Source organism: Furipterus horrens, unplaced genomic scaffold (genome assembly GCF_987537825.1).
Source record: "Furipterus horrens unplaced genomic scaffold, mFurHor1.1.pri manual_scaffold_6, whole genome shotgun sequence".
In the NCBI taxonomy this organism is placed as follows: domain Eukaryota; kingdom Metazoa; phylum Chordata; class Mammalia; order Chiroptera; family Furipteridae; genus Furipterus; species Furipterus horrens.
Genome location: NW_028327176.1, coordinates 66,015,430 through 66,034,991, shown reverse-complemented (window position 1 = coordinate 66,034,991; position 19,562 = coordinate 66,015,430). Strand labels below are relative to the sequence as shown.

The 19,562-nt window shown below is 37.5% G+C and overlaps 1 protein-coding gene across 1 annotated transcript in view; it reads right to left on the bottom strand.

Annotated features, from left to right (window-relative positions):
• The window catches only part of DNAH6 (dynein axonemal heavy chain 6), a 328,739-nt gene that overhangs the window by 168,270 nt on the left and 140,907 nt on the right, over positions 1-19,562 (bottom strand). The window contains exons 34-40 of the mRNA XM_090281614.1: positions 14,945-15,500; positions 14,045-14,167; positions 9,233-9,415; positions 8,543-8,686; positions 6,341-6,562; positions 5,423-5,570; positions 962-1,119 (exon numbers count right to left, since the gene is read on the bottom strand). Of these exons, the coding sequence (XP_090137740.1) occupies positions 962-1,119; positions 5,423-5,570; positions 6,341-6,562; positions 8,543-8,686; positions 9,233-9,415; positions 14,045-14,167; positions 14,945-15,500 (1,534 nt within the window). The remainder of the gene's footprint in view (positions 1-961; positions 1,120-5,422; positions 5,571-6,340; positions 6,563-8,542; positions 8,687-9,232; positions 9,416-14,044; positions 14,168-14,944; positions 15,501-19,562) is intronic.

The following is a 19,562-nucleotide window of genomic DNA, read 5'->3' as shown; positions in this document are numbered from 1 at the left end:
AACTTCTTGAATCAAGTGTGACAAGACCTCAACGTGCACTGATTAATTGAATTACACACACAAAACACTGAACCTATAGGTTATGGGCTAAATTGTGTCTTTCTTTCTCTCCCCCTGGCCAATTATATGTTGAAGCCCTAATATGACTGAATTGGGAGATAGGGTCTTTAAAGAGGTAATTAATTTATAATGAGGCCATGAAGGCAGGCCCTAACCCAATATAATTGGTGTCCTTATAAGAAGAGGAGATTTGAACACAGATGGGAACAGAGGGAAGATTACGAGAAGACATAAGGAGAAGACAGCCATCTATAAGCCAAAGAGAGGCCTCAGAATAAACCACCCCTAATGACATCTTGGTCTCAAACTTCCAATCTCCAGAATTGTGAGAAAATACATTTTGTTGTTTGAGTTACTTTGTGATGGCAACCCAAGGAAACTAACATACCAGTGATTTTCAGCCAGTGTGCCACAAGAATTTTTAAACATGCAATACCTGACTGTTTAGTCAGGGGCACTGACCTCTTTTCCCTTAGATTGTTAATAAAAAAAATGGCAACAACCAACACAACAATAGCCATATGGTATGAATGCCCTTTCTTGAATCATAAATATATAAGTCATATAACAGAGCTGCATCACATTGGTCACACCGCATAATAAATTTGCATTTGATTGGTTAATTCTTGGTACCAGAAATCCTTATATACAAATATAGGCACCACATTTAAAAAAAGTCACTTGGTGGCAAAAGGGTAGGCAATTACTATTATTATTATTTATAAATCAATCAAAATTATACCTATTTTTTTCATATTAAAAGAAATTTTATTTTTTGGTGTGCTGCAGAATTTTTGTAATTAGTTTATGTGTGCCATGAGATGAAAAAGGTTCAAAATAGGTGCAATATGCCACATTTCCTTGCTGTTTAAATGTAAATAAAGTTAAACACTAAAGTAACCTGTATGTCTTTCCAAAAGAGTTTGTTTCTGTCATAAAATCCACCAAAATCTTGATACTGCCGAAGTAATTCAATTGGGGGTTGAGAGCCATAACGATCCAGTCTGGGCATATTTAAATCATCAACAAAAATCACAACATGCTTGTTTCCTGGTGCTCCTGGGAATTAAAATGAATTTAATTTAAGAATCACGGTTTGCATTTGGGAAATGTAGAACTAATTTTAGGTAAGTCTTTGGACTCAATGAACACCCTGTAGATCATAATAAGCTCAGTTCTCTCAGGAGTGAGGAGAGCCCCAGCAGAGTCCTGCCTGAGGAGGAGAGACCTCCCTCTGGCCCTGCCCAGGCCCCTGCAGGGAGGTGTGGACCTGGCCAGGATGTCCGCATTGTTCCAGGGTCCCTCACCCTCATTTTCAGAGGTGCCCAATGATGCCCACTCTCTAGGTAGGTCTTGAACTTCCTCATTCCCAGCCACTTCCACTGAGCATGGGGTTAGGATGGTCATTTTCTTTTCGCAGTAGGAAGCAGAAGAGCTCCAAAGCTTCTTCATATAAATGCTATCTCACCAACCTCTACAGAGAAAATAGGGCTAGATATTTAAAAAGCATTCTGATCACATCAAAGTGAAACCCAGTACAGTGGAGCTGGACCATGCCATATTTTACTTAAAGAAAATCAATAAAACTTCTGGCCAAGATGGAGGCGTAGACAGACATGCTGCGTCTCCCTCCACATTAAAAAGGAATACGACTACCTCAAAATTAGAAACAACCAGAAGTTCCAGAAAATCAAACTGCATGAAAGTCCAGCAAACTAAGATATAAAGAAGAAATACTCATCCACACAGGTAGGAGGGGCAGAGCCAGGGCGGAGAGTACATAGTGTGGTGGTGGCAGCAGTGGCAAAAGCAGCAGGCCAGCGGAAAATACAATATCACGTTTTAAACAGTCAGGAGGGACACCTGGGGAGCATTCCTAGCTCCTCACAAGACCACACAGCTCAGTATCCAGCACTGGGGAAAATCAAGACTCATTGCTTTTGACTGTGCAAACCAGTGGGGGTTGGGATGGAGGCAGAAACTGCTGGTCTCTCAGCAGCATCTGCTTGTTTAAAGGGTGCCCATTAACCTAGAACATCTGCAGACCTACCCACTCTGGGAACAATGTACAGGGCAGCAGCTAGAGGGGTGCCACTCTGGTGCGGAGGTGGGAGAAGTGCCTGGAAAAGGAGCGAGTGCTGGGCAAGCGGCATTGTTCCTTCTCAGACCCCTCCCCCGCATCCAGCACCTCAAAGTTACTGACGAATACCTAAGGCTCTGCCCCTTACAATGAAATAGGAGCGACAGCTCTGCCTGTGACACAGAAGCAAACAACACAGGGGACTTCTAGCCAAGATGGAGGCCTAGACTGACACGCTCTGTCTGCCCCCACAACTAAGAAGGAATACAATTACTACAAAACCGGAAATAATCAGAAGTTCCAGAAAATAAATAAAAGTCCAACATATGAAGTTATAAAGAAGTGGTGCTCGTCCGGACAGGTAGGAGGGATGAAGCCGGGAAGGAGAGGTCAAGCTGTGCTGTCCGTGGTGGCAGCAGCGACGGTGGCAGGACAGCGATAAGCACAGAAACCCGTATATAAGGGGAGGTGAGAAGCACCTGGGGAGCACCCCCAGCTGCAGACCAGACTCATCAGCTTGCGATTCCAAAGCTGGAGAAGGCAAACCTCCATTGCCTATGACTCTGATGCCTGGAGAGGGTGGGACAGAGGAGGAGGCTCCCGGTCTCTCAGCAGAGAGTGAACAGCTGGAATCCATCTTGAACGCCCACCCCCACAGAAAACGCCACAGCGTGGTGAGATGGGACGCCTGGTTGTGACGAGTGCAAAGGGCTCTGCCCCATATAGCATAGGAGGGTGACAGCCCTGCTCAAGAAGCAAATGTAAACACAAAACTGTCAGGATGGCACAGATCATGATAGAGATCCCGGTGACGCAGCTGACCAGACAGCAAATATCTAATCTAACGAAGCAGCAGATAGGAACTCTTTCTGAGGCACAGTTCAGAGCTTTGTTTATAAAAATGCTTACAGACCTAACAGCAGATCTTAAACAGGATGGGGAAGGAATGAAGGCTAGTCCTACTGAAATGAACAAAAATACATCTGAAACTAGTGGTGAGGAAAAGAAAACCAGGGATCAAATCAACAAATCAGAACATAGGGAAGGAACAAACAGTCAACCAGTGCAGAAAGAGGAAATGAGAAGTGAGGAAAATGAGGAGAGGCTTAGAAACTTGTCGGATAGCTATAAGTGGGCCAACATCCAAATCATAGGGCTGCCAGAAGGTGAAGAAGAACTAGAAATTGAAAAAAATTGTGAAAAAAGAATGAAGCAGAACTTCCCTGACTTGGGGAAGGAAATAGACTTACAGGTCCAGGAAACACAGAGTACCCAAAAAACTGGACCCAGAGACAACCACACCAAGACACATTATAATCAAAATGTCAAAAATTAAGGATAAAGAAAGAATCTTAAAAGCAGCAGGAAAGAAGAAGAGAATTACATACAAAAAGGTCCCAATAAGACTATCAGCTGATTTCTCAAAAGAAACTCTGCAGGCAAGAAGGGACTGGCAAGAAATATTCAAAGTAATGAAAAGCAAAAACCTACAACCACGATTACTCTATCCAGTGAAGCTGTCATTCAGAATAGAAGGGCAGAGAAAGTGCTTCCAGGACAATGTAAAACTGAAGGAGTTCATCAGACCCAAACCACTGTTGTATGAAATGTTAAAGGGACTTGTTTAGGAGAAAGAGGATCAAAACTATGAAAATTAAAATGAAAACTATCACAACAACCAACAACAGAAGCTCGGGAACTGAAACAAAGGCAAACTATGTAGGCAATGAGAGTGGGAAAAGAATTATAGGTATGGGGAACATTATGGGGGGAGGTCAGCAGGGAGGGGGAAGCAGAGAAAGGGAGGGAGATGGTGTAGGAATTAAGAAGCATAGTAGGAGAGAGTGGAGTAGACAGAAAGATGTTGAGAAGAACTATATGCACAACCAATGGGCATGGACTAAGGGGCAGGGGACAACTGGAGGGAGGGATGTCACTGGGTAGAGGGGAGCAGAGGGAAAAGAAAATGGGACAACTGTAACAGCATAATCAATAAAGCATATTTAAAAAAAGAAAATCAATATATACACTTTTCAGGAAAAAAAAAAGTCATAATAGAGAAAAGAGAGCAATGTAAGCAGAGGTGTCTCAACCCATGCTGGCAGCAAGTGCTTGACAATTCCAGGGTAATTAAGCCAAACCTGGTGTCCCACTCTATCCTCCAGTCCCTGAAAACCAAGAAGCAGGACACAAGGTAGGGGGATTCTAAGAAAGACTGACATCCATTGCCCTGTGCCTACCTGAGCAGGAAAAATGGAACCGAGAGGGGGCAGTGAAGCAGCTGGTATCCCCACAGCTTGGCTTAGCAGGGCCTACTAGATGATGGACAATATGGAATGCAGCTGAGCTTGAGCTCTGGCTCATCTCCTCCCAGGAGGGCTTGAGTGAGCGAGTGGAATCCAGAAGCAAGAGGCTGTGGAATGTATTGCTGGAGGGTGGGACTGGGGGAGTTGAGACCCTGATTCCCAGCATTAGGAAATCTTCCAATGCGAGAGGTCTTTCAGAAGTCCCTCAGAGAGCCAGCTACTGGGAGTCCACCACACAGACAGTCCTTTAGCACCAACCAGAGAATCAGGGACCTTCCACACAGAGGCCTACCTAAACACCTGGTATGGAGAAGACACTTGTTCTTCCTCCTCCTCCTCTTCCCATCCTAACCCACCAGAGCCTCCTGGGGGGTGGGGAGCAGGCCAGGTGAGAGAGCAGCCAGGCCCCTCCCCACCTCCAGCATCTGGAGCCATAAGCCTGGCTTGTGACACAGGATGGGAAGAGCTTTCATTTGGGTTTGGGGTCAAAGCTTTATATTGAACCCGCCTCAAAATAACAGAAACCTGACCAGAAAGTTGTGCTATTTATCTAAGCAGTTAATTAAGAGAGGTGAGGGAGATGCCACTAAGCCTGGCTGAAAAGTCTGGCTGAAGAAAAAAGAACAGTTTCATGCTTATTCTCTACTGAGTTAAGAGAACTCAATGCACCAGGTATAAAGAAGTCATTTTGTTTGTTTTAAGTAAAGGGTATTAATACAGGTTTGAAAGCAGAGCATGAGGAGAGAAGGGGAGAGCCACAGAGAGGCAGAGACTGAAGATGTGAGTTGAAGATAATGGTCAAACTATTTGCTTGCTAACAGGAAGATATCTACATATATAGCAAAGGGAAGAATGCTGTTAACAAAACCACCATTACAATTAAATTAAGGGAAGAAAATATCCAATTGTAATTTTATTACATGCACTCTTTTTGTGATTTAATTTGTGTGAGACAAATGGAAATGATCGTTCTTACCTAGAATATTCTTTCTTTTCCTTTCCAATTTTGACTCAATGATTTCTTGTGTTCTTGCAGATGAAGTTTGAGCAGAAAAATTTAGATAAACAGGAATATAGCCAGCTGATTCTTGAATTTTACTTAGCAATCCTTTTGCAATAACAGACTTGAAATTTAAACAAATGTTAATGATTTCACATTCAATAAATATCTTTCAATAGTCTTTATCAATAATAATTCAGTATAATGAATAAGAAATAGGATAAAAGGAGAGGGGTTAAAATCAGATTTAAATGTCTGTCTTTCTCTTCCAGGAGATTCCATTTAATTATATGAGCCAAAAAACTGTTCTAATCAGCTATCTCAGCAAAATGTTTTTATTTTAGTTTCAAACCAAAATTTGTCTTGGTTACTATCCAAGTCAATTTAATAGCAAGAATCACAGAAGGACCAAACTTCTTTTAGAACAAATTTAGAAAGTAAATAGTGAATCTGTGTTTATGTGGACTCCCCTTAAAACCAAGATGACCTTAAAACCAATCAGCATTATCCCCTATATGCTACTTTATCTAAACAACATTGCCATGTTAGGTAGAAGCAAATGGGCAGGAGGGGCATAGACTGACCTTCATCAATAGTCTATTGGGGACAAAACTGCTTTGGCCAGTTCTTACCAGGGATGCAACATAAAAGCCCCCAAACACCAAATATTGGTCCCCAGGATCCTTTGGTTTATATAGTATTGACACCAATAATTTATTCAGAAACTAACAAACTTTGGAGTAATTCCCAAGATCACTATAGAGTCAGCATAGTGACATTCTTCTTGAAAAAATAATCAAATTTCAAAATGTGTTATTTATAGGGCTTACAATTTTAAGTCCATCATACCCTTATTTTGGGAGAGTACCTTCTTGTTTGAGGAAGGTTTCCTACCTTGCCAACTCCAGTTGTTCCAGTAAATAATACCGAATGCCTGACTGCCAGTAGTTTTTCCATTAGATACCCGAAGCGCACTGTGTCAACTGTAGGGACAAGCATTTCAAAAAACGGAACATCTCGGTGGTACTTGAAGGTGGGCATGATTCTTTCCCAGGGGTCCAGCCGTTTGGTGTCAAAGTCCATGTGAATGCTCCACAGATCGCCAGAACTGGGGAGCTAAAGTATGAAGGTAAGCACCACTTTCAAAAGGATTGACACACGGCAATAGAAATATTCATGCAGAAACAAAGGCAGTCACAGAAGATGAATTAATTTGCATTTATTTTTCCTTTGTAGAGAAGTAGTTGTTTCAGGATGAGAATTTAATCCTTTCAACACAATCATGCAACATAATGCATGAAAAAAATCTGATATACTGATTATATTAAAACCCCATAGTAGAACTGTAAGGTATTTTCAATTCAATTCAATAGGAAACTAATTACTGATATGTTATTTACTTTATATTCCATATTCAAATACTGCCAATAGTTTTTAAAATTAAAAATAATTTAATTGATTTTTAGAGAGAAGGGAAGGGAGGGAAAGAGGGAGAGAAACATCAATGTGATGCCTTTACCAGGGACAAAACCTGCAACCTAGGCATGTGCCCTGACCAGGAATCAAACCTGTGACTTTTGTTTTATGGGATGAGACTCCAACCAACTGAGCCACATCAGCCAGGGCTGCTAATAGTTTTAATAATGTCAGTTATAACTAGGTGTTTCCAAGTCTAGGATCCAATCCAGGATAATGTGTTGCACTTATATTTCTTTAGTCTTTTCATCTGGAAAATTTCCCCAGCTTTCTTTGTCCCCTATATCAGACATTTTTGAAGAATATAGTCTGGTTTATTTTATAGAATGTTCATCTGTTTGGGTGTCCCAGGTATATCCTCATCAATAGATTCAGGTTATGCATTTCTGAAAGGAATACCTCAGAAGCAAGATTGTAGCCTTCTCTGTGCGCCAAGTCAGAAGGCATAGGTTTGTCCTAAAACTGATAATATTAAATGGGTCACTTAGGTGGAATCTACAAGGAATTCTCTTTGGAATTAAGCAATGATATGTAGGAGATACTTGGAAACTATATATATTTTTAATCAAAACTTCACCCACTAGTTTTAATATATATTGACAGCTCTTGCCTAAACCAGTTATTACCATAATAGTTGCAAAGTAATGACTTTCTGACTCCGTATTTTCTCCTCTACAGATTAGTTAGTATTCTACTGTAAGGAAGGTCTCCTCCTTCTCCCCCTTTTTAAAATTTCTTCATGTACATTTTTATTATCAATATGGACTCACAGATTTTTATTTCATTCAACAGCTTGTAATCCCATATCATTGTTTATTTTTATGCTCAAATCTGCCTGTATCATTGTCTATTTTGATGCTTGAATCTGTCCAGATTTGGCCAATGGGAGCCCCTCAAACTGGCTCCTGTGTTCTTTTGACATGTGACATCATTCTTTGAACACTTATTTAGTGTCGGAAATAAGAAAATGTTCTAGCCTCACTTTGCACTTTCCCTGCCCCAGTCCTGGAATAAGCCCTTTCATGGAGAACAGAATTTAGAAGTTAGCATACTAGGTTTGCTCATTGCTTTCGAGGTGTCATTACTTCTAGTTCCTCTCAGCAAACAGAACTATAAAAGTTATGTATGTATAAATAAATATAAGTGGAATCCATGAGTACCAATATCTCTGATTCTAGTTCACTAACAGAGTTCATTATAATCTTTCTCTTTCTGTATTTGTAAATCTCTTCTCTAACAGTGAGAAACCTGTTTGCCATTATCTTCAATATATTTATTTGTTTGCTCAGTCTTAGAATGTACAGAAAGTAGTTTCAGAATTGCTAAACCACAATACAGAAGAATAAATTTACTAACTGGAATTAAATATTGATTTCTAGTATGGAATTTTTTATCGTTTTATACCTTAATTTCTTCATATGGCCAGGAGAGGATTCCTAAAAAATTTAATACAATAAATGTTATCTATAGTAAAAAAGAACAAAGTGAATGATTTTAGAAATCCTTTTAGTGAAGAATTTGTATTTGCAGTAGAACTAAGGCTTTTAAAGTTTTAGTCTTGCAATTTAGTTTTAATTATTTAGAGCTAATATGTTAAAATTAAATTTACTGGACTCTTACCCTGGCATCAGGATTGTCATCGAATTGTGTTCTAATAAATGTATCAAAAGAATCCAAGTAGTTTTCAGTTAAATTTCCACCCAAAGACCATAAATAACAGAATACAAAAGTCTGACATAGTAGCGTGTTCAATTTTGTTTGTTCCTAAAAGAAAAAAGAGAAAGAACTTTAATATTTTAGGCTAACACAAAAAGAATCCTAAAAAGTCAAAAGGCTGTTTTCTTTTGTGTAGACTCATGTATTTTTAAAACGACAGAGCATATGTTTCTTATATTTCTTTTGATGGTTCACAAAGTGATGTTTTATAGTAGTACAAATTTAAATACTCTGATGAGAAAGTGAATGGCAAGGAGTGTCCAAAAAAAAAAAATCTCAACGTTGTTTTTCAACTGGCCATTATAACTCTGTTTGTGCCTGCATAAAGGCATTTAAGCAGTTGTCGACAGACCATATTGAAATATGTTGTAGACTGTAAGGGAATTTAAACATTGAATATAAAAGTAAACTATAGGCTCTCTAACATTCTTTCCAATTTTTAGATTCCATTAATCTATTCACAGTTATTAGTCCCCTGAAAAATTAACTTGAAAATCAAATGATCATATTGCAGAAAATTTGGAGTTATTTGCAAAGGAGCTATAAAATAATCTCATTTTTCTAGCTTTATAGAAGTAATAAAGCCCTCCATACCATTGTCAAATAAATTCCATCTTTCTCAAATAACAAAGACTCCAATAAACAGCACAGTGTAGTAACCTTGCTAATGTCCACTTGTGGGATTGCTTGGCTACATTTTTTATTGATAAAATTTAAACCATCATCAACATAACATTGGAAAAGGTTCAATATATATTCTTGGGTTTCCTCATTCAGCTGAAAAGAAAACAAATAAATAATATTTTAGCAAGACCAGATGAAATATGTAATTAAGTTTAGAAATGGGTTGGTTCACAATTTTATATTGCAATATATTTTGTGACTTTTAGACTAAAGGGTATAAATATAATAGGACAAAAGAAATAAAATTTTAAAAACTTCCTATGACTTGGGACACATGAGGAGATTTTGGCTGCTGATAATGTCTTACATCTTGATCTGATAATAGATACACAGGTGTTTATTTTAAAATCATTTCTTAGACTGTCAATATGTATTTCATCCAGTCTTCTATATTGATATCTCTCACAATTAGAACCAATGAAAAAGAGCCATAAAAGAAGACATTAAAAGTATCTATATAAGGTAGTAGAAATAACTTCCAAAGATTTTAAAAAGAATGTAGCCCCTCTCACCAGTCCTATCAACATAATACTGAAAGTCTAAGTTAATGCAAGAGGAAAATAAAAGGAAATAAATGGTATACAGAAGAAATAAAATTGTCTTTGTTCACAAATGACATGATTGTCTATGCCAATCCCAAAGAATTGACAAAAATATTTTCCTGGAACTAATAAACAGGTATAGCAAGGTTGCAGTATACACAGTTAATATTCAGAAGTCAATTAGTTTCCTATATACTAGCAGTGAGCAATTGGAATTTTAAATGAAAAATAAAACATGATTTATATTACCTCCAAAAATAAAATGCTTAGTATAATTCTAACAAAATACATACAATATCTGTATGAGGAAAACTATAAGACTCCGATAAAAGAAACCTAAGAAGATCTCAATAAACGGAGAGATATTCCATGTGCCTGTGTAGGAGGTCCCAATATTAAGATGCCAGTTTTCTCTAAATTGATCTAGATAAATTCAATGCGATCTGTATTAAAATCCCAGAAAATTACTTTGTGGATATTAAACTTATTCCAAAGTTTATATGAAGAGGCAAAGGCCCAAGATAGTCAACATAATATTTAGTGACAAAATTGGAGAACTGACACTACCCAACTTAAAGACTTACTGTAGAGCTACAGGAATCAGCACAGTATGGCATTGGCAAAAGAATAGATAAATGGATCAATGGAGCAGAATAGATACTTCAGAAATAAACCCATACAAATATGTCAATTAATCTTTGACACAGGAACAAAGGCAGTCAAAAAGAGAAAGAATAGTGTTTTCGACAAATGGTGCTGGAACAGCTGGACATCCACATGCAAAAAACCTGAATCTAGAAAATGATCTTACACTTTTCACAAAAATTAAAATAGATCATAGACCTAAATGTAAAACTATATAGCAAAACTATCAAACTTATAGAAAATAACAGAATAGAAAATTTATGACACCTTAGGTTTAGAAACGGCTTTTTAGATACTACAGTATTCCCTCACTTATCACAGGTATTATGTTCTAGACCCCCCGCGATAGGTGAAAATCCGCTAAGTAGGAACCTTACATTTATTTTAGTATTTATATATATTTTAAGGTTTTATAAACTCTTCTCACGCACTTATAAACCATTCCCAGTCCCTTATTAACCTTTTCCACACTTTTTATAAACACTACTTATGTTCTTAAACATATCCTACACTCTTAAACCTACATACCTTTAACAACATATGTATACAGTACGGCAAAATCCCACAATATAGTGAAAAATCCGTGATAAATAACTAAATATAATATTTTTAAAAATCCCACAATACAGTGAGGCTGCAATAAGTGAACTGCGATAGAGAGGGGCTACTGTACACCAAAAGCATAGTCCATGAAAGAAAGAAAAATTGATAAGCTGGACTTCATTAAAACTAAGAACTTGTGCCCTGTGAAAGATATTGATTGTTAAGAGAATGAAATGACAAGCCAGACTGGGAGCAAAATCTTTGCAAAACTCATATCTGATAAAGGACTTATATCCTAAATATATTTTTTTAAAAACTCTTAAAACTCAGCAATAAGAAAACAAACAACCCAATAAGAAGTGGGCAAAAGATTTGAACAGGAAGATATACAAATGGCAAATGAGCATTTGAAAATATGTTCAACATCATATATTAGAGAATTGCACATTAAAATAGTGAGATATTAGTACACACCTATTAAACACCTACTAAAACACCAGTACCCCCACACACTGGTGAGGATGTGGAGCAACAAGAACACTCATTCATTGCTGGTAGGAGTACAAAAATTGTTCAGACTTTGGAAGATAGCCTGGTAGTTTCTTACAAAGCTAAACATAGTTTTCTCATATGATCTGGAAATCACACTTCTATGCATTTACCCAAATGAGTTGAAAACTTAAGTCCACACAAAAGCCTGAACATGGATTTTTATAGGAACTTTCTTTTTGTTTTAATTTTTTCCAGTTTATTGAAAAATAATTGATGTGTATCACTGTATTAGTTTAAGGTGTATAACATGATGGTTTGATTTACATATACAGTTGATCATTGAACAACACATGGGTTGGGGTGCCAATACCCACTCAGTTGAAGATTCACGTATACTTTTGACTGTACAATTGACCCTTTGAACCCACAAATTCAACCAACTGTGGGTCAACACTAGTAATTTCAATGGTGGTTGGGAATCTACGGTTAGGAATGGGAAAATACTGTTAGTGATCTGCACTTGGCTGAATCCCCCAGATGCAAACCCCATGAATATGAAGGGTCAACTGTATATATTGAAAAAAAATCCATGTACAGTATTCCCTCACTTATCGTGGGTATTACATTCTAGACTCCTCCACGAAATAGGAACCTTACATTTATTCTACACTCTTAAACCTATGTAACTTTAACAACATATGTATACAGTACCACAAAATCCCCCAATATAGCAAAAAATCCACGATAAATAATTGAATATAATATTTTTTAAAATCCTGCGATACAGTGAGGCCACTATTGAGAACCGTGAAATAGAGGGGGACTACCGTATATCATATAAGTGGATCTGCACAGTTCAAACCTGTGTTGTTCAAGGGTCAACTGTATCATGACATGATCATCACAATAGGTTTATTTAACATCTGTCATTTCATATAGATACAATAAAAAAAAAATAACTCTTAGGACTGACTCTCCTAACAACTTTCCTTTATGTCATACAGCAGTTTATACTATAGTCATTCATAATTGCCAAAATTTGGAAGCAATTGAGATATTCTTCAATAGGTGAATGAATAAACTTGGTAAATCTATACAACATAAAAGTATTCCATGATAAAAAAGAAATGAGCTATCAAGCCACAGAAAGACATAGAGGAAACTTAAATACACGTTGCTAAATGAAAAAGCTACATATTATATGATTTTAACTACATGATATTCTGGAAAAGGCAAAACTATGGAGATAGTAAGAGATCAATAGTTTTTGGGGATTGAGGGAGGTGAATGGATGAAGTGGAGCACAGATTATTAAAGCAGTGAAACTACTCTGTATAATACTACAGTGGTTGATACATAACATTAAGTATTTGTAAAACCCATAGACTTATACAACATAAAGAGTAAATCCTAATGCAAACTATAAATGTTAATTAACGTATCAATTCATAATTATTGATAGTGTATCAACGATGCATCAATATCAATGATGTAATGATGATATTGATTGGTCAGTTTTAACAAAAGTACAATGGCAATGTAAGACATTAATAATAGAAGAAACTCTGTTTGGAGAAGAGGGAGAATATAAGAACCCTCTGTACTTTGTTAAAATTTTCTGTAAACCTAAAACTGTTCTAAGTAATAAAGTCAGTACAATTTTAGAAAGTGAATTTGGGAAGGTTTAAAATCTTATGGCAGTAGCCATGATAAATTCTCAATTCTGTAAGCTACTTTCTTTAATAAGGTACTCTGATACTAGACTACATTGTTACAATGTTGATGCCTGAGAATAAAGAAAGCAATCATTTTCTAATTCATTTTTGGACAGGGAGAGGCAAAAAGAAGATGGCTTTTTGGAGAATAGGCTGAGATTGGGCAAAATACTTCAAAGATGGCTTATTAAATGAAGATAAAGAGAAGTCCTATTTTAGAATGGGGAGGATACAGAAGTTAATATGGACTGAACTGTTGTGAATAATAATGTAAAAGCTTTCCTTCACTGGGAAATGGTACTTCTGAGGTTAGAATGTGTCTGGGGTCATGAACCTACAACTGAGTGGGAGGTAAACTGTTTTTCTCTTCTCTCTGGCTCTCAAAGGTTTTAAGGGTTCCTAAAATCTAAAAATTATGACAGCACCTAGATTGAAATATCTTTTTTTTTTCATTGTCATCCATCTTATTATATGCCAAGCCTTCTGTACTCTTTTTAAATGCCCCAGACTGTTCTAGCTGTGTTTTGAAGGAGTTAAGGAAGTGGTTTTCCTTAAGAGGAACCAGCCTGGGGAGAAGCTAGGCAGAGCAGGCAGAAACCAGAGAGACCATAGACTTGCAGGCTGAGATAATAAAAAATTAGGGCAGATTTGGGGAGTATATAAACATTTCTGGAGAATTCCCTCAATCAAACATGATGAAGCCTTATCTGATTTCCATGTGGGCACACACGGGAAGTGTGAATCCTGACAAATTGAGACATTGGGGAGCACCTGGTTGCACGAACATTTTTAGAAATACCCTTCATCCAGGTTTTAACATAAGGCATCCACTTCAGTTCCTCGGAATCCACAAACACCATTCCACAGCGACTGACAGTTGCAGGAGAGGCAACCTTTAGGTCTTGCACCTAAAATGGAAGAAAATTGAACATTGAAGTTGCAGTGATAAGGACATATCATATTACTTTCCCTTCAATGTTTATGCATGTTCAAAGTTTAAGTTCACACTGAAAGGCTTTACATGGAAAACAGTGGGAGAGCTATAAGTAATCAGAAGTGGAGATGGAAAGTGAAGTGAAGTATAAGGTGAAACAACCCCATTACTGTAGGAGGATACTGCCAATTCCCTATGGGAGGGGTTAGGTATTTCTTTTTCCTTCTTTTTTCTCTTCTATTTTATTTTTGTACCAACACTTAGTCTAATACCTAACATATAGTAGGCATTCAATCAATGTTTGATGAATGGATATAATAGAGATATTATCTTCCATAATATTTTGTCACTGTATCTGGTCCACATTACTTTTTCAATCCCTCCATCAGATATTTGTACCACACTGGGATAATTATTTACTTTAAGTACAATAATATTTTTAACATAATAAAGCATTTCAAATTATGTGAATTCATCTATATACACTAAATGCCTCCAAAGGAAGAGGAACAAGCGCTAGCAAAGCCAGAATGTATTGTAGTTCCTGTTTATAGAGAGACAGGAATGTTTGAGAGATTTTGGTTGTCAGGATGGACAGTATATTACAATTTAGTAAGTACTTAGTACTTAAACAAAACACATTGGTAGGCCTTACAGATAGTAATAATACATCATGTGAGAAAAAAAATGATGATGGTATGTCAATCTAACAAATGATTTCTTCACTCCACAGTATAGTACATATATTTACCTCAAAAAGCATGTGTATTTGGGGTGTTAGTTTAATCCTCTCACTGTTAGCCAGGCAAAGCATCTTGTTATCATCCAACACTGTATTCATATTTTCAATCCAAAGAGCATCCACTGGCCCATCACTGACAATCCACTTATGATCTTCTGAAGGATCGTTTGCAGCTGCTCGGACACTCAGTGCCATCAAACCATCTTTCCACTCCAAGGTTACGTTATTTACTTCACCATATAACTCACCCATTGTGATTGATTTAGGATTAAGAACGTATGTTTTAACTGGTTGGTAAAAGGGATTGTCTACACCCAGTTTTTGCAAATTCCCTAAAGTTTCTGCTAGTATTCGGTAGACTGTGGTCTTGCCACCTCCAGTTGGACCAACTAACATAACACCATGCCTTACTAGCATAGTTTCATAGAATTGTATCACTTTTTTAATCATGCATGTCTCTGGCTGAAGATTCTGTTTATTCATGACATCTATAATTGTTGACTGCAATATACCATAATCATGTTCTGGAATTTGGACTCCAGGAAAAAGGTCAGATATGATTCCACTGAAATAACAAAAATAAAATAAATTAAGAACCACTGGTCATTGAGTTTTCTCCATATTTGTTACAATTAATTGTTCAAACATTAAAATGACTCTTATTTTTCTCATTGACTCCATCTTCTAAACATGCACGGTACTACTATATTCAACGTATTATAGCAGAATTCATCATTTCTCTGATGGTGTTTGATTTTGTTTGCTTCTTGTACTGTAGACAAATGTTCTAAGTGTACTGGGAGCTTTCTGAGGTAAGAAACATATCCCTCATGTTTTTGTATTGTCTACAGTACATAGCATGGTGTCAAAGTGATGAAGCTATCAGTTTACTTTTTAATATTATATTTTAACTCAACTTTTTCCAAATGAACTTGTGTGTGCTTATAACTATATCTACTCAGAAAAATAAGATGAAAATAAAAATAAAAAACTAGTAAGAGGTAAAAAAGTGATAAGGGACAAATTGACTTCCTGTGGAAAACAGTTAATATGAGTTATTTCAATGGGTAAAAATTAAGCTTAATCTCTACTTCACACTATACCTACAAATGCATTTGAGATACAGTTAAGATCTTAATGTAACAGACTTCTGGCCGAGATGGAGGCATAGACAGACATGCTGTGTCTTCCTCCACAACTAAGAAGGAATACAACTACCTCAAAACTAGAAACAACCAGAACTTCCAGAAAACCAAACTGCATGGAAGTCCAGCAAACAAAGATATAAAGAAGAAATACTCGTCCAGACAGGTAGGAGGGGTGGAGCCAGGGTGGAGAGGATGCGGTGTGGTGGCGGCAGCAGCAGGCTAGCGGAAAGCACAGTTACATGTTTTAAAAAGTCAGGAGGGACACCTGGGGAACATTCCCAGCTCCTCACCAGACCACCCAGCTCACGGTCCCAGCACCAGAGAAAACCAAGCCTCATTGCTTCTGACTGTGCAGACCAGTGGAGGTTAAGGTGGAGATAGAAACTGCCAGTCTCAGCAGAGTCCGCTTGTTTAAAAGGCCCCATGGTCCTAGGACATCTATAGACCCACCCACTCTGGGAACAATGACCAGGGCAGCCGCTAGAGGGGTGCCAGTACCATACAGAAATGGGAGAAGAGCCTGGAAAAGGGGCAAGTGCTGAGCAGGTGGCATTGTTCCCTTTCAGACCCCTCCCCCACATACAGCGCCACAACATGGTGAAACAGGTCACCCAGTATTGATGAATCCTTAAGGCTCCACCCCTTACAACATAGTAGGAGCGACAGCTCTCCCTGGGACATGGAGGCAAACAAACAGAGGAGACTTCCGGCCAAGATGGAGGCCTAGACTGACACGCTCCGTCTTCCTCCATAATTAAGAAGAAATACAACTACTGCAAAGCCAGCAATAACCAGAAGTTCCAGAAAATAAATGGAAGCCCAACATATGAAGTTATAAAGACGTGATGCTTGTCTGGACAGAAATAGCCACAGCGTGATGAGAGGGGTCACCTCGCTGTGACGAGTGCAAAGGGCTCTGCCCCATATAGCGTAGGAGGTGTGACAGCCCCACCCGGGAAACAAAGTAAACACAAAATGGTCAGGATGTCACAGATCATGATAGAGATCCCGATGATGCAGCTGGCCACACAACTAATATCTAACCTAACGAAGCAGCAGATAGAAAATTTTTCTGAGACTCAATTCAGAGCTTTGGTCATAAAAATGCTTACAGATGTAACAGCAGATCTTAAACAGGGCGGGGAAGGAATGAAGGCTAGTCCTGGTGAAATGAACAAAAACACATACAAAACTAGCGATGAGGGCAAGAAAACCAGGGATCAAATCAACAAATCGGAACATAGGGAAGGAACAGTCAACCAGTGCAGAAAGAGGAAATGAGAAGTGAGGAAAATGAGGAGAGGCTCAGAAACGTATCAGACAGCTATAAGTGGGCCAACATCCGAATCATAGGGCTGCCAGAAAGTGAAGAAGAAGAACTAGAAATTGAAAATTTATGTGAAAAAATAATGAAGCAGAACTTCCCTAACTTGGGGAAGGACATAGACTTACAGGTCCAGGAAACACAGAGAGTTCCAAGAAAACTGGACCCAGGGACAACCACACCAAGACACATTATAATCAAAATGTCAAAACTTAAGGATAAAGAGAGAATCTTAAAAGCAGCAGGAGAGAAGAAGAGAATTACATACAAAAAGGTCCCAATAAGACTATCAGCTGATTTCTCAAAAGAAACTCTGCAGGCAAGAAGGGACTGGCAAGAAATATTCAAAGTAATGAAAAGCAAAAACCTACAACCACGATTACTCTATCCAGTGAAGCTGTCATTCAGAATAGAAGGGCAGAGAAAGTGCTTCCAGGACAAAGTAAAACTGAAAGAGTTCATCAGATCCAAACCACTATTATATGAAATGTTAAAAGGACTTGTTTAGGAGAAGGAGTATCAAAACTATGAACATTAAAATGAAAACTGTATCACAACAACCAACAACAGAAGCTAGGGAATTGAAACAATGGCAAACAAAGTAGGTAACGAGAGTGGGAAAAGAATTATAAGTATGGGGAACATATTGGGGGGAGGTCAGTGGGGAGGGGGAAGGGGAAAAGGGAGGGAGATGGTGCAGGAATTAAGAAGCATAGTAGGAGGGAGTGGAGTAGACAGGAAGATGTTGAGAAGAACTATATGTACAACCAATGGGCATGGACTAAGAGGGCGGGACTACTGGAGGGAGGGGTGTCACTGGGTGGAGGGGAACAAAGGCAAAAGAAATTTTGATAACTGTAATAGCACAAACAATAAAGCATATTAAAAAAATCTTACTGTAAAATGACAGCAAAGGTAATAGATGAAAATATAAGAGATGAATTTTGCACCACGGTGGTAAAAGTCATTTTAAGAAAGGCAAGAAATCTATAGCTGTAAAAGAAATGTTGATAAGGTGAAAAATAAAAGCAAATAGAAAACAAACTTGATATACAAACTTAAAGAATGAATGATGGAGAAATATTTTTAATTTTTATACCAGATAGAGTTTGAGTTCCTACAAATTATTAAGTAAAAGAGCAAAATAGAAAAATGCTCTTAGAATAATAATATACATGACTCATGAACACAAGAAGTGACTCTGATAATTAAAGAAACACAGGCATTAAAGACTTTTGGTTCCTTTTTAAAACATTTAAAGGGAAATGGGCAATTTTACAAATCTATTTACATAAATATAAAATATTTTCTTGATAGAATATCTAAATTAAAAATGCCCACTACCCTATGACCTAGCAAATTTACTTCCTAGGATGTCAATTATAGGAATATCATAAGTGTGCAAAGATAAATGTACAGGGATTTTCATCACTGTGTCTTCTCAAAAGGGAATAGATGTATATTCTGGGGAACACGGGCACTGATAGAAGGCAAAGGCAAAGGGGATCCCTGGTTTCATCATAAATGGAAATCCCTGTTGACAGATGTGTGCCAGGAGTCATGGGTGCCCAGTCCAGATAAGAGCAGAACACAGAACTCCAAGGAGACAAATTCAATAGAATGCTTTGTTTAATTGAAGGGTTTGTTTGTTTTTAGGAGACTTACACTCTGGGTGAATTTGGAGACAAATTAATGTTAGGCTTATAGGAAAATAGGTAAAGTGTTAAAAATGAGAACTGAAATAATTAATAAATGTAGGGAAAATAAGAAGCTAGATAATTTAATAACAAGAGGAATATCACTCAGCTATGGGTAACATTTATATAGTTATGATAAGTTACTGAAATCATAGGTATTTAGCTCGTTATATTGCAATATAACTATATACAGAGAGCGTGGGTCAAGGAGAAGAGCTGCATGTGCATATACTCATTCCCCTGTTAATAACATAATAGATAATACCTAAAACTGAAAAAATCAAGAAATGGCAAAATTATGGGAATTAAAATTATGGAGGGAAATAGCAAAATGAATAAAAAAATGAACAAACCAAGAAAAAATGATTTGCCTTTAAGAAGTTGGTGAAGGGCAAGGAACTGCTGTTTTTCATAAGACTAATTTATGATACTTTTATATTTAAAACTATTACACATAT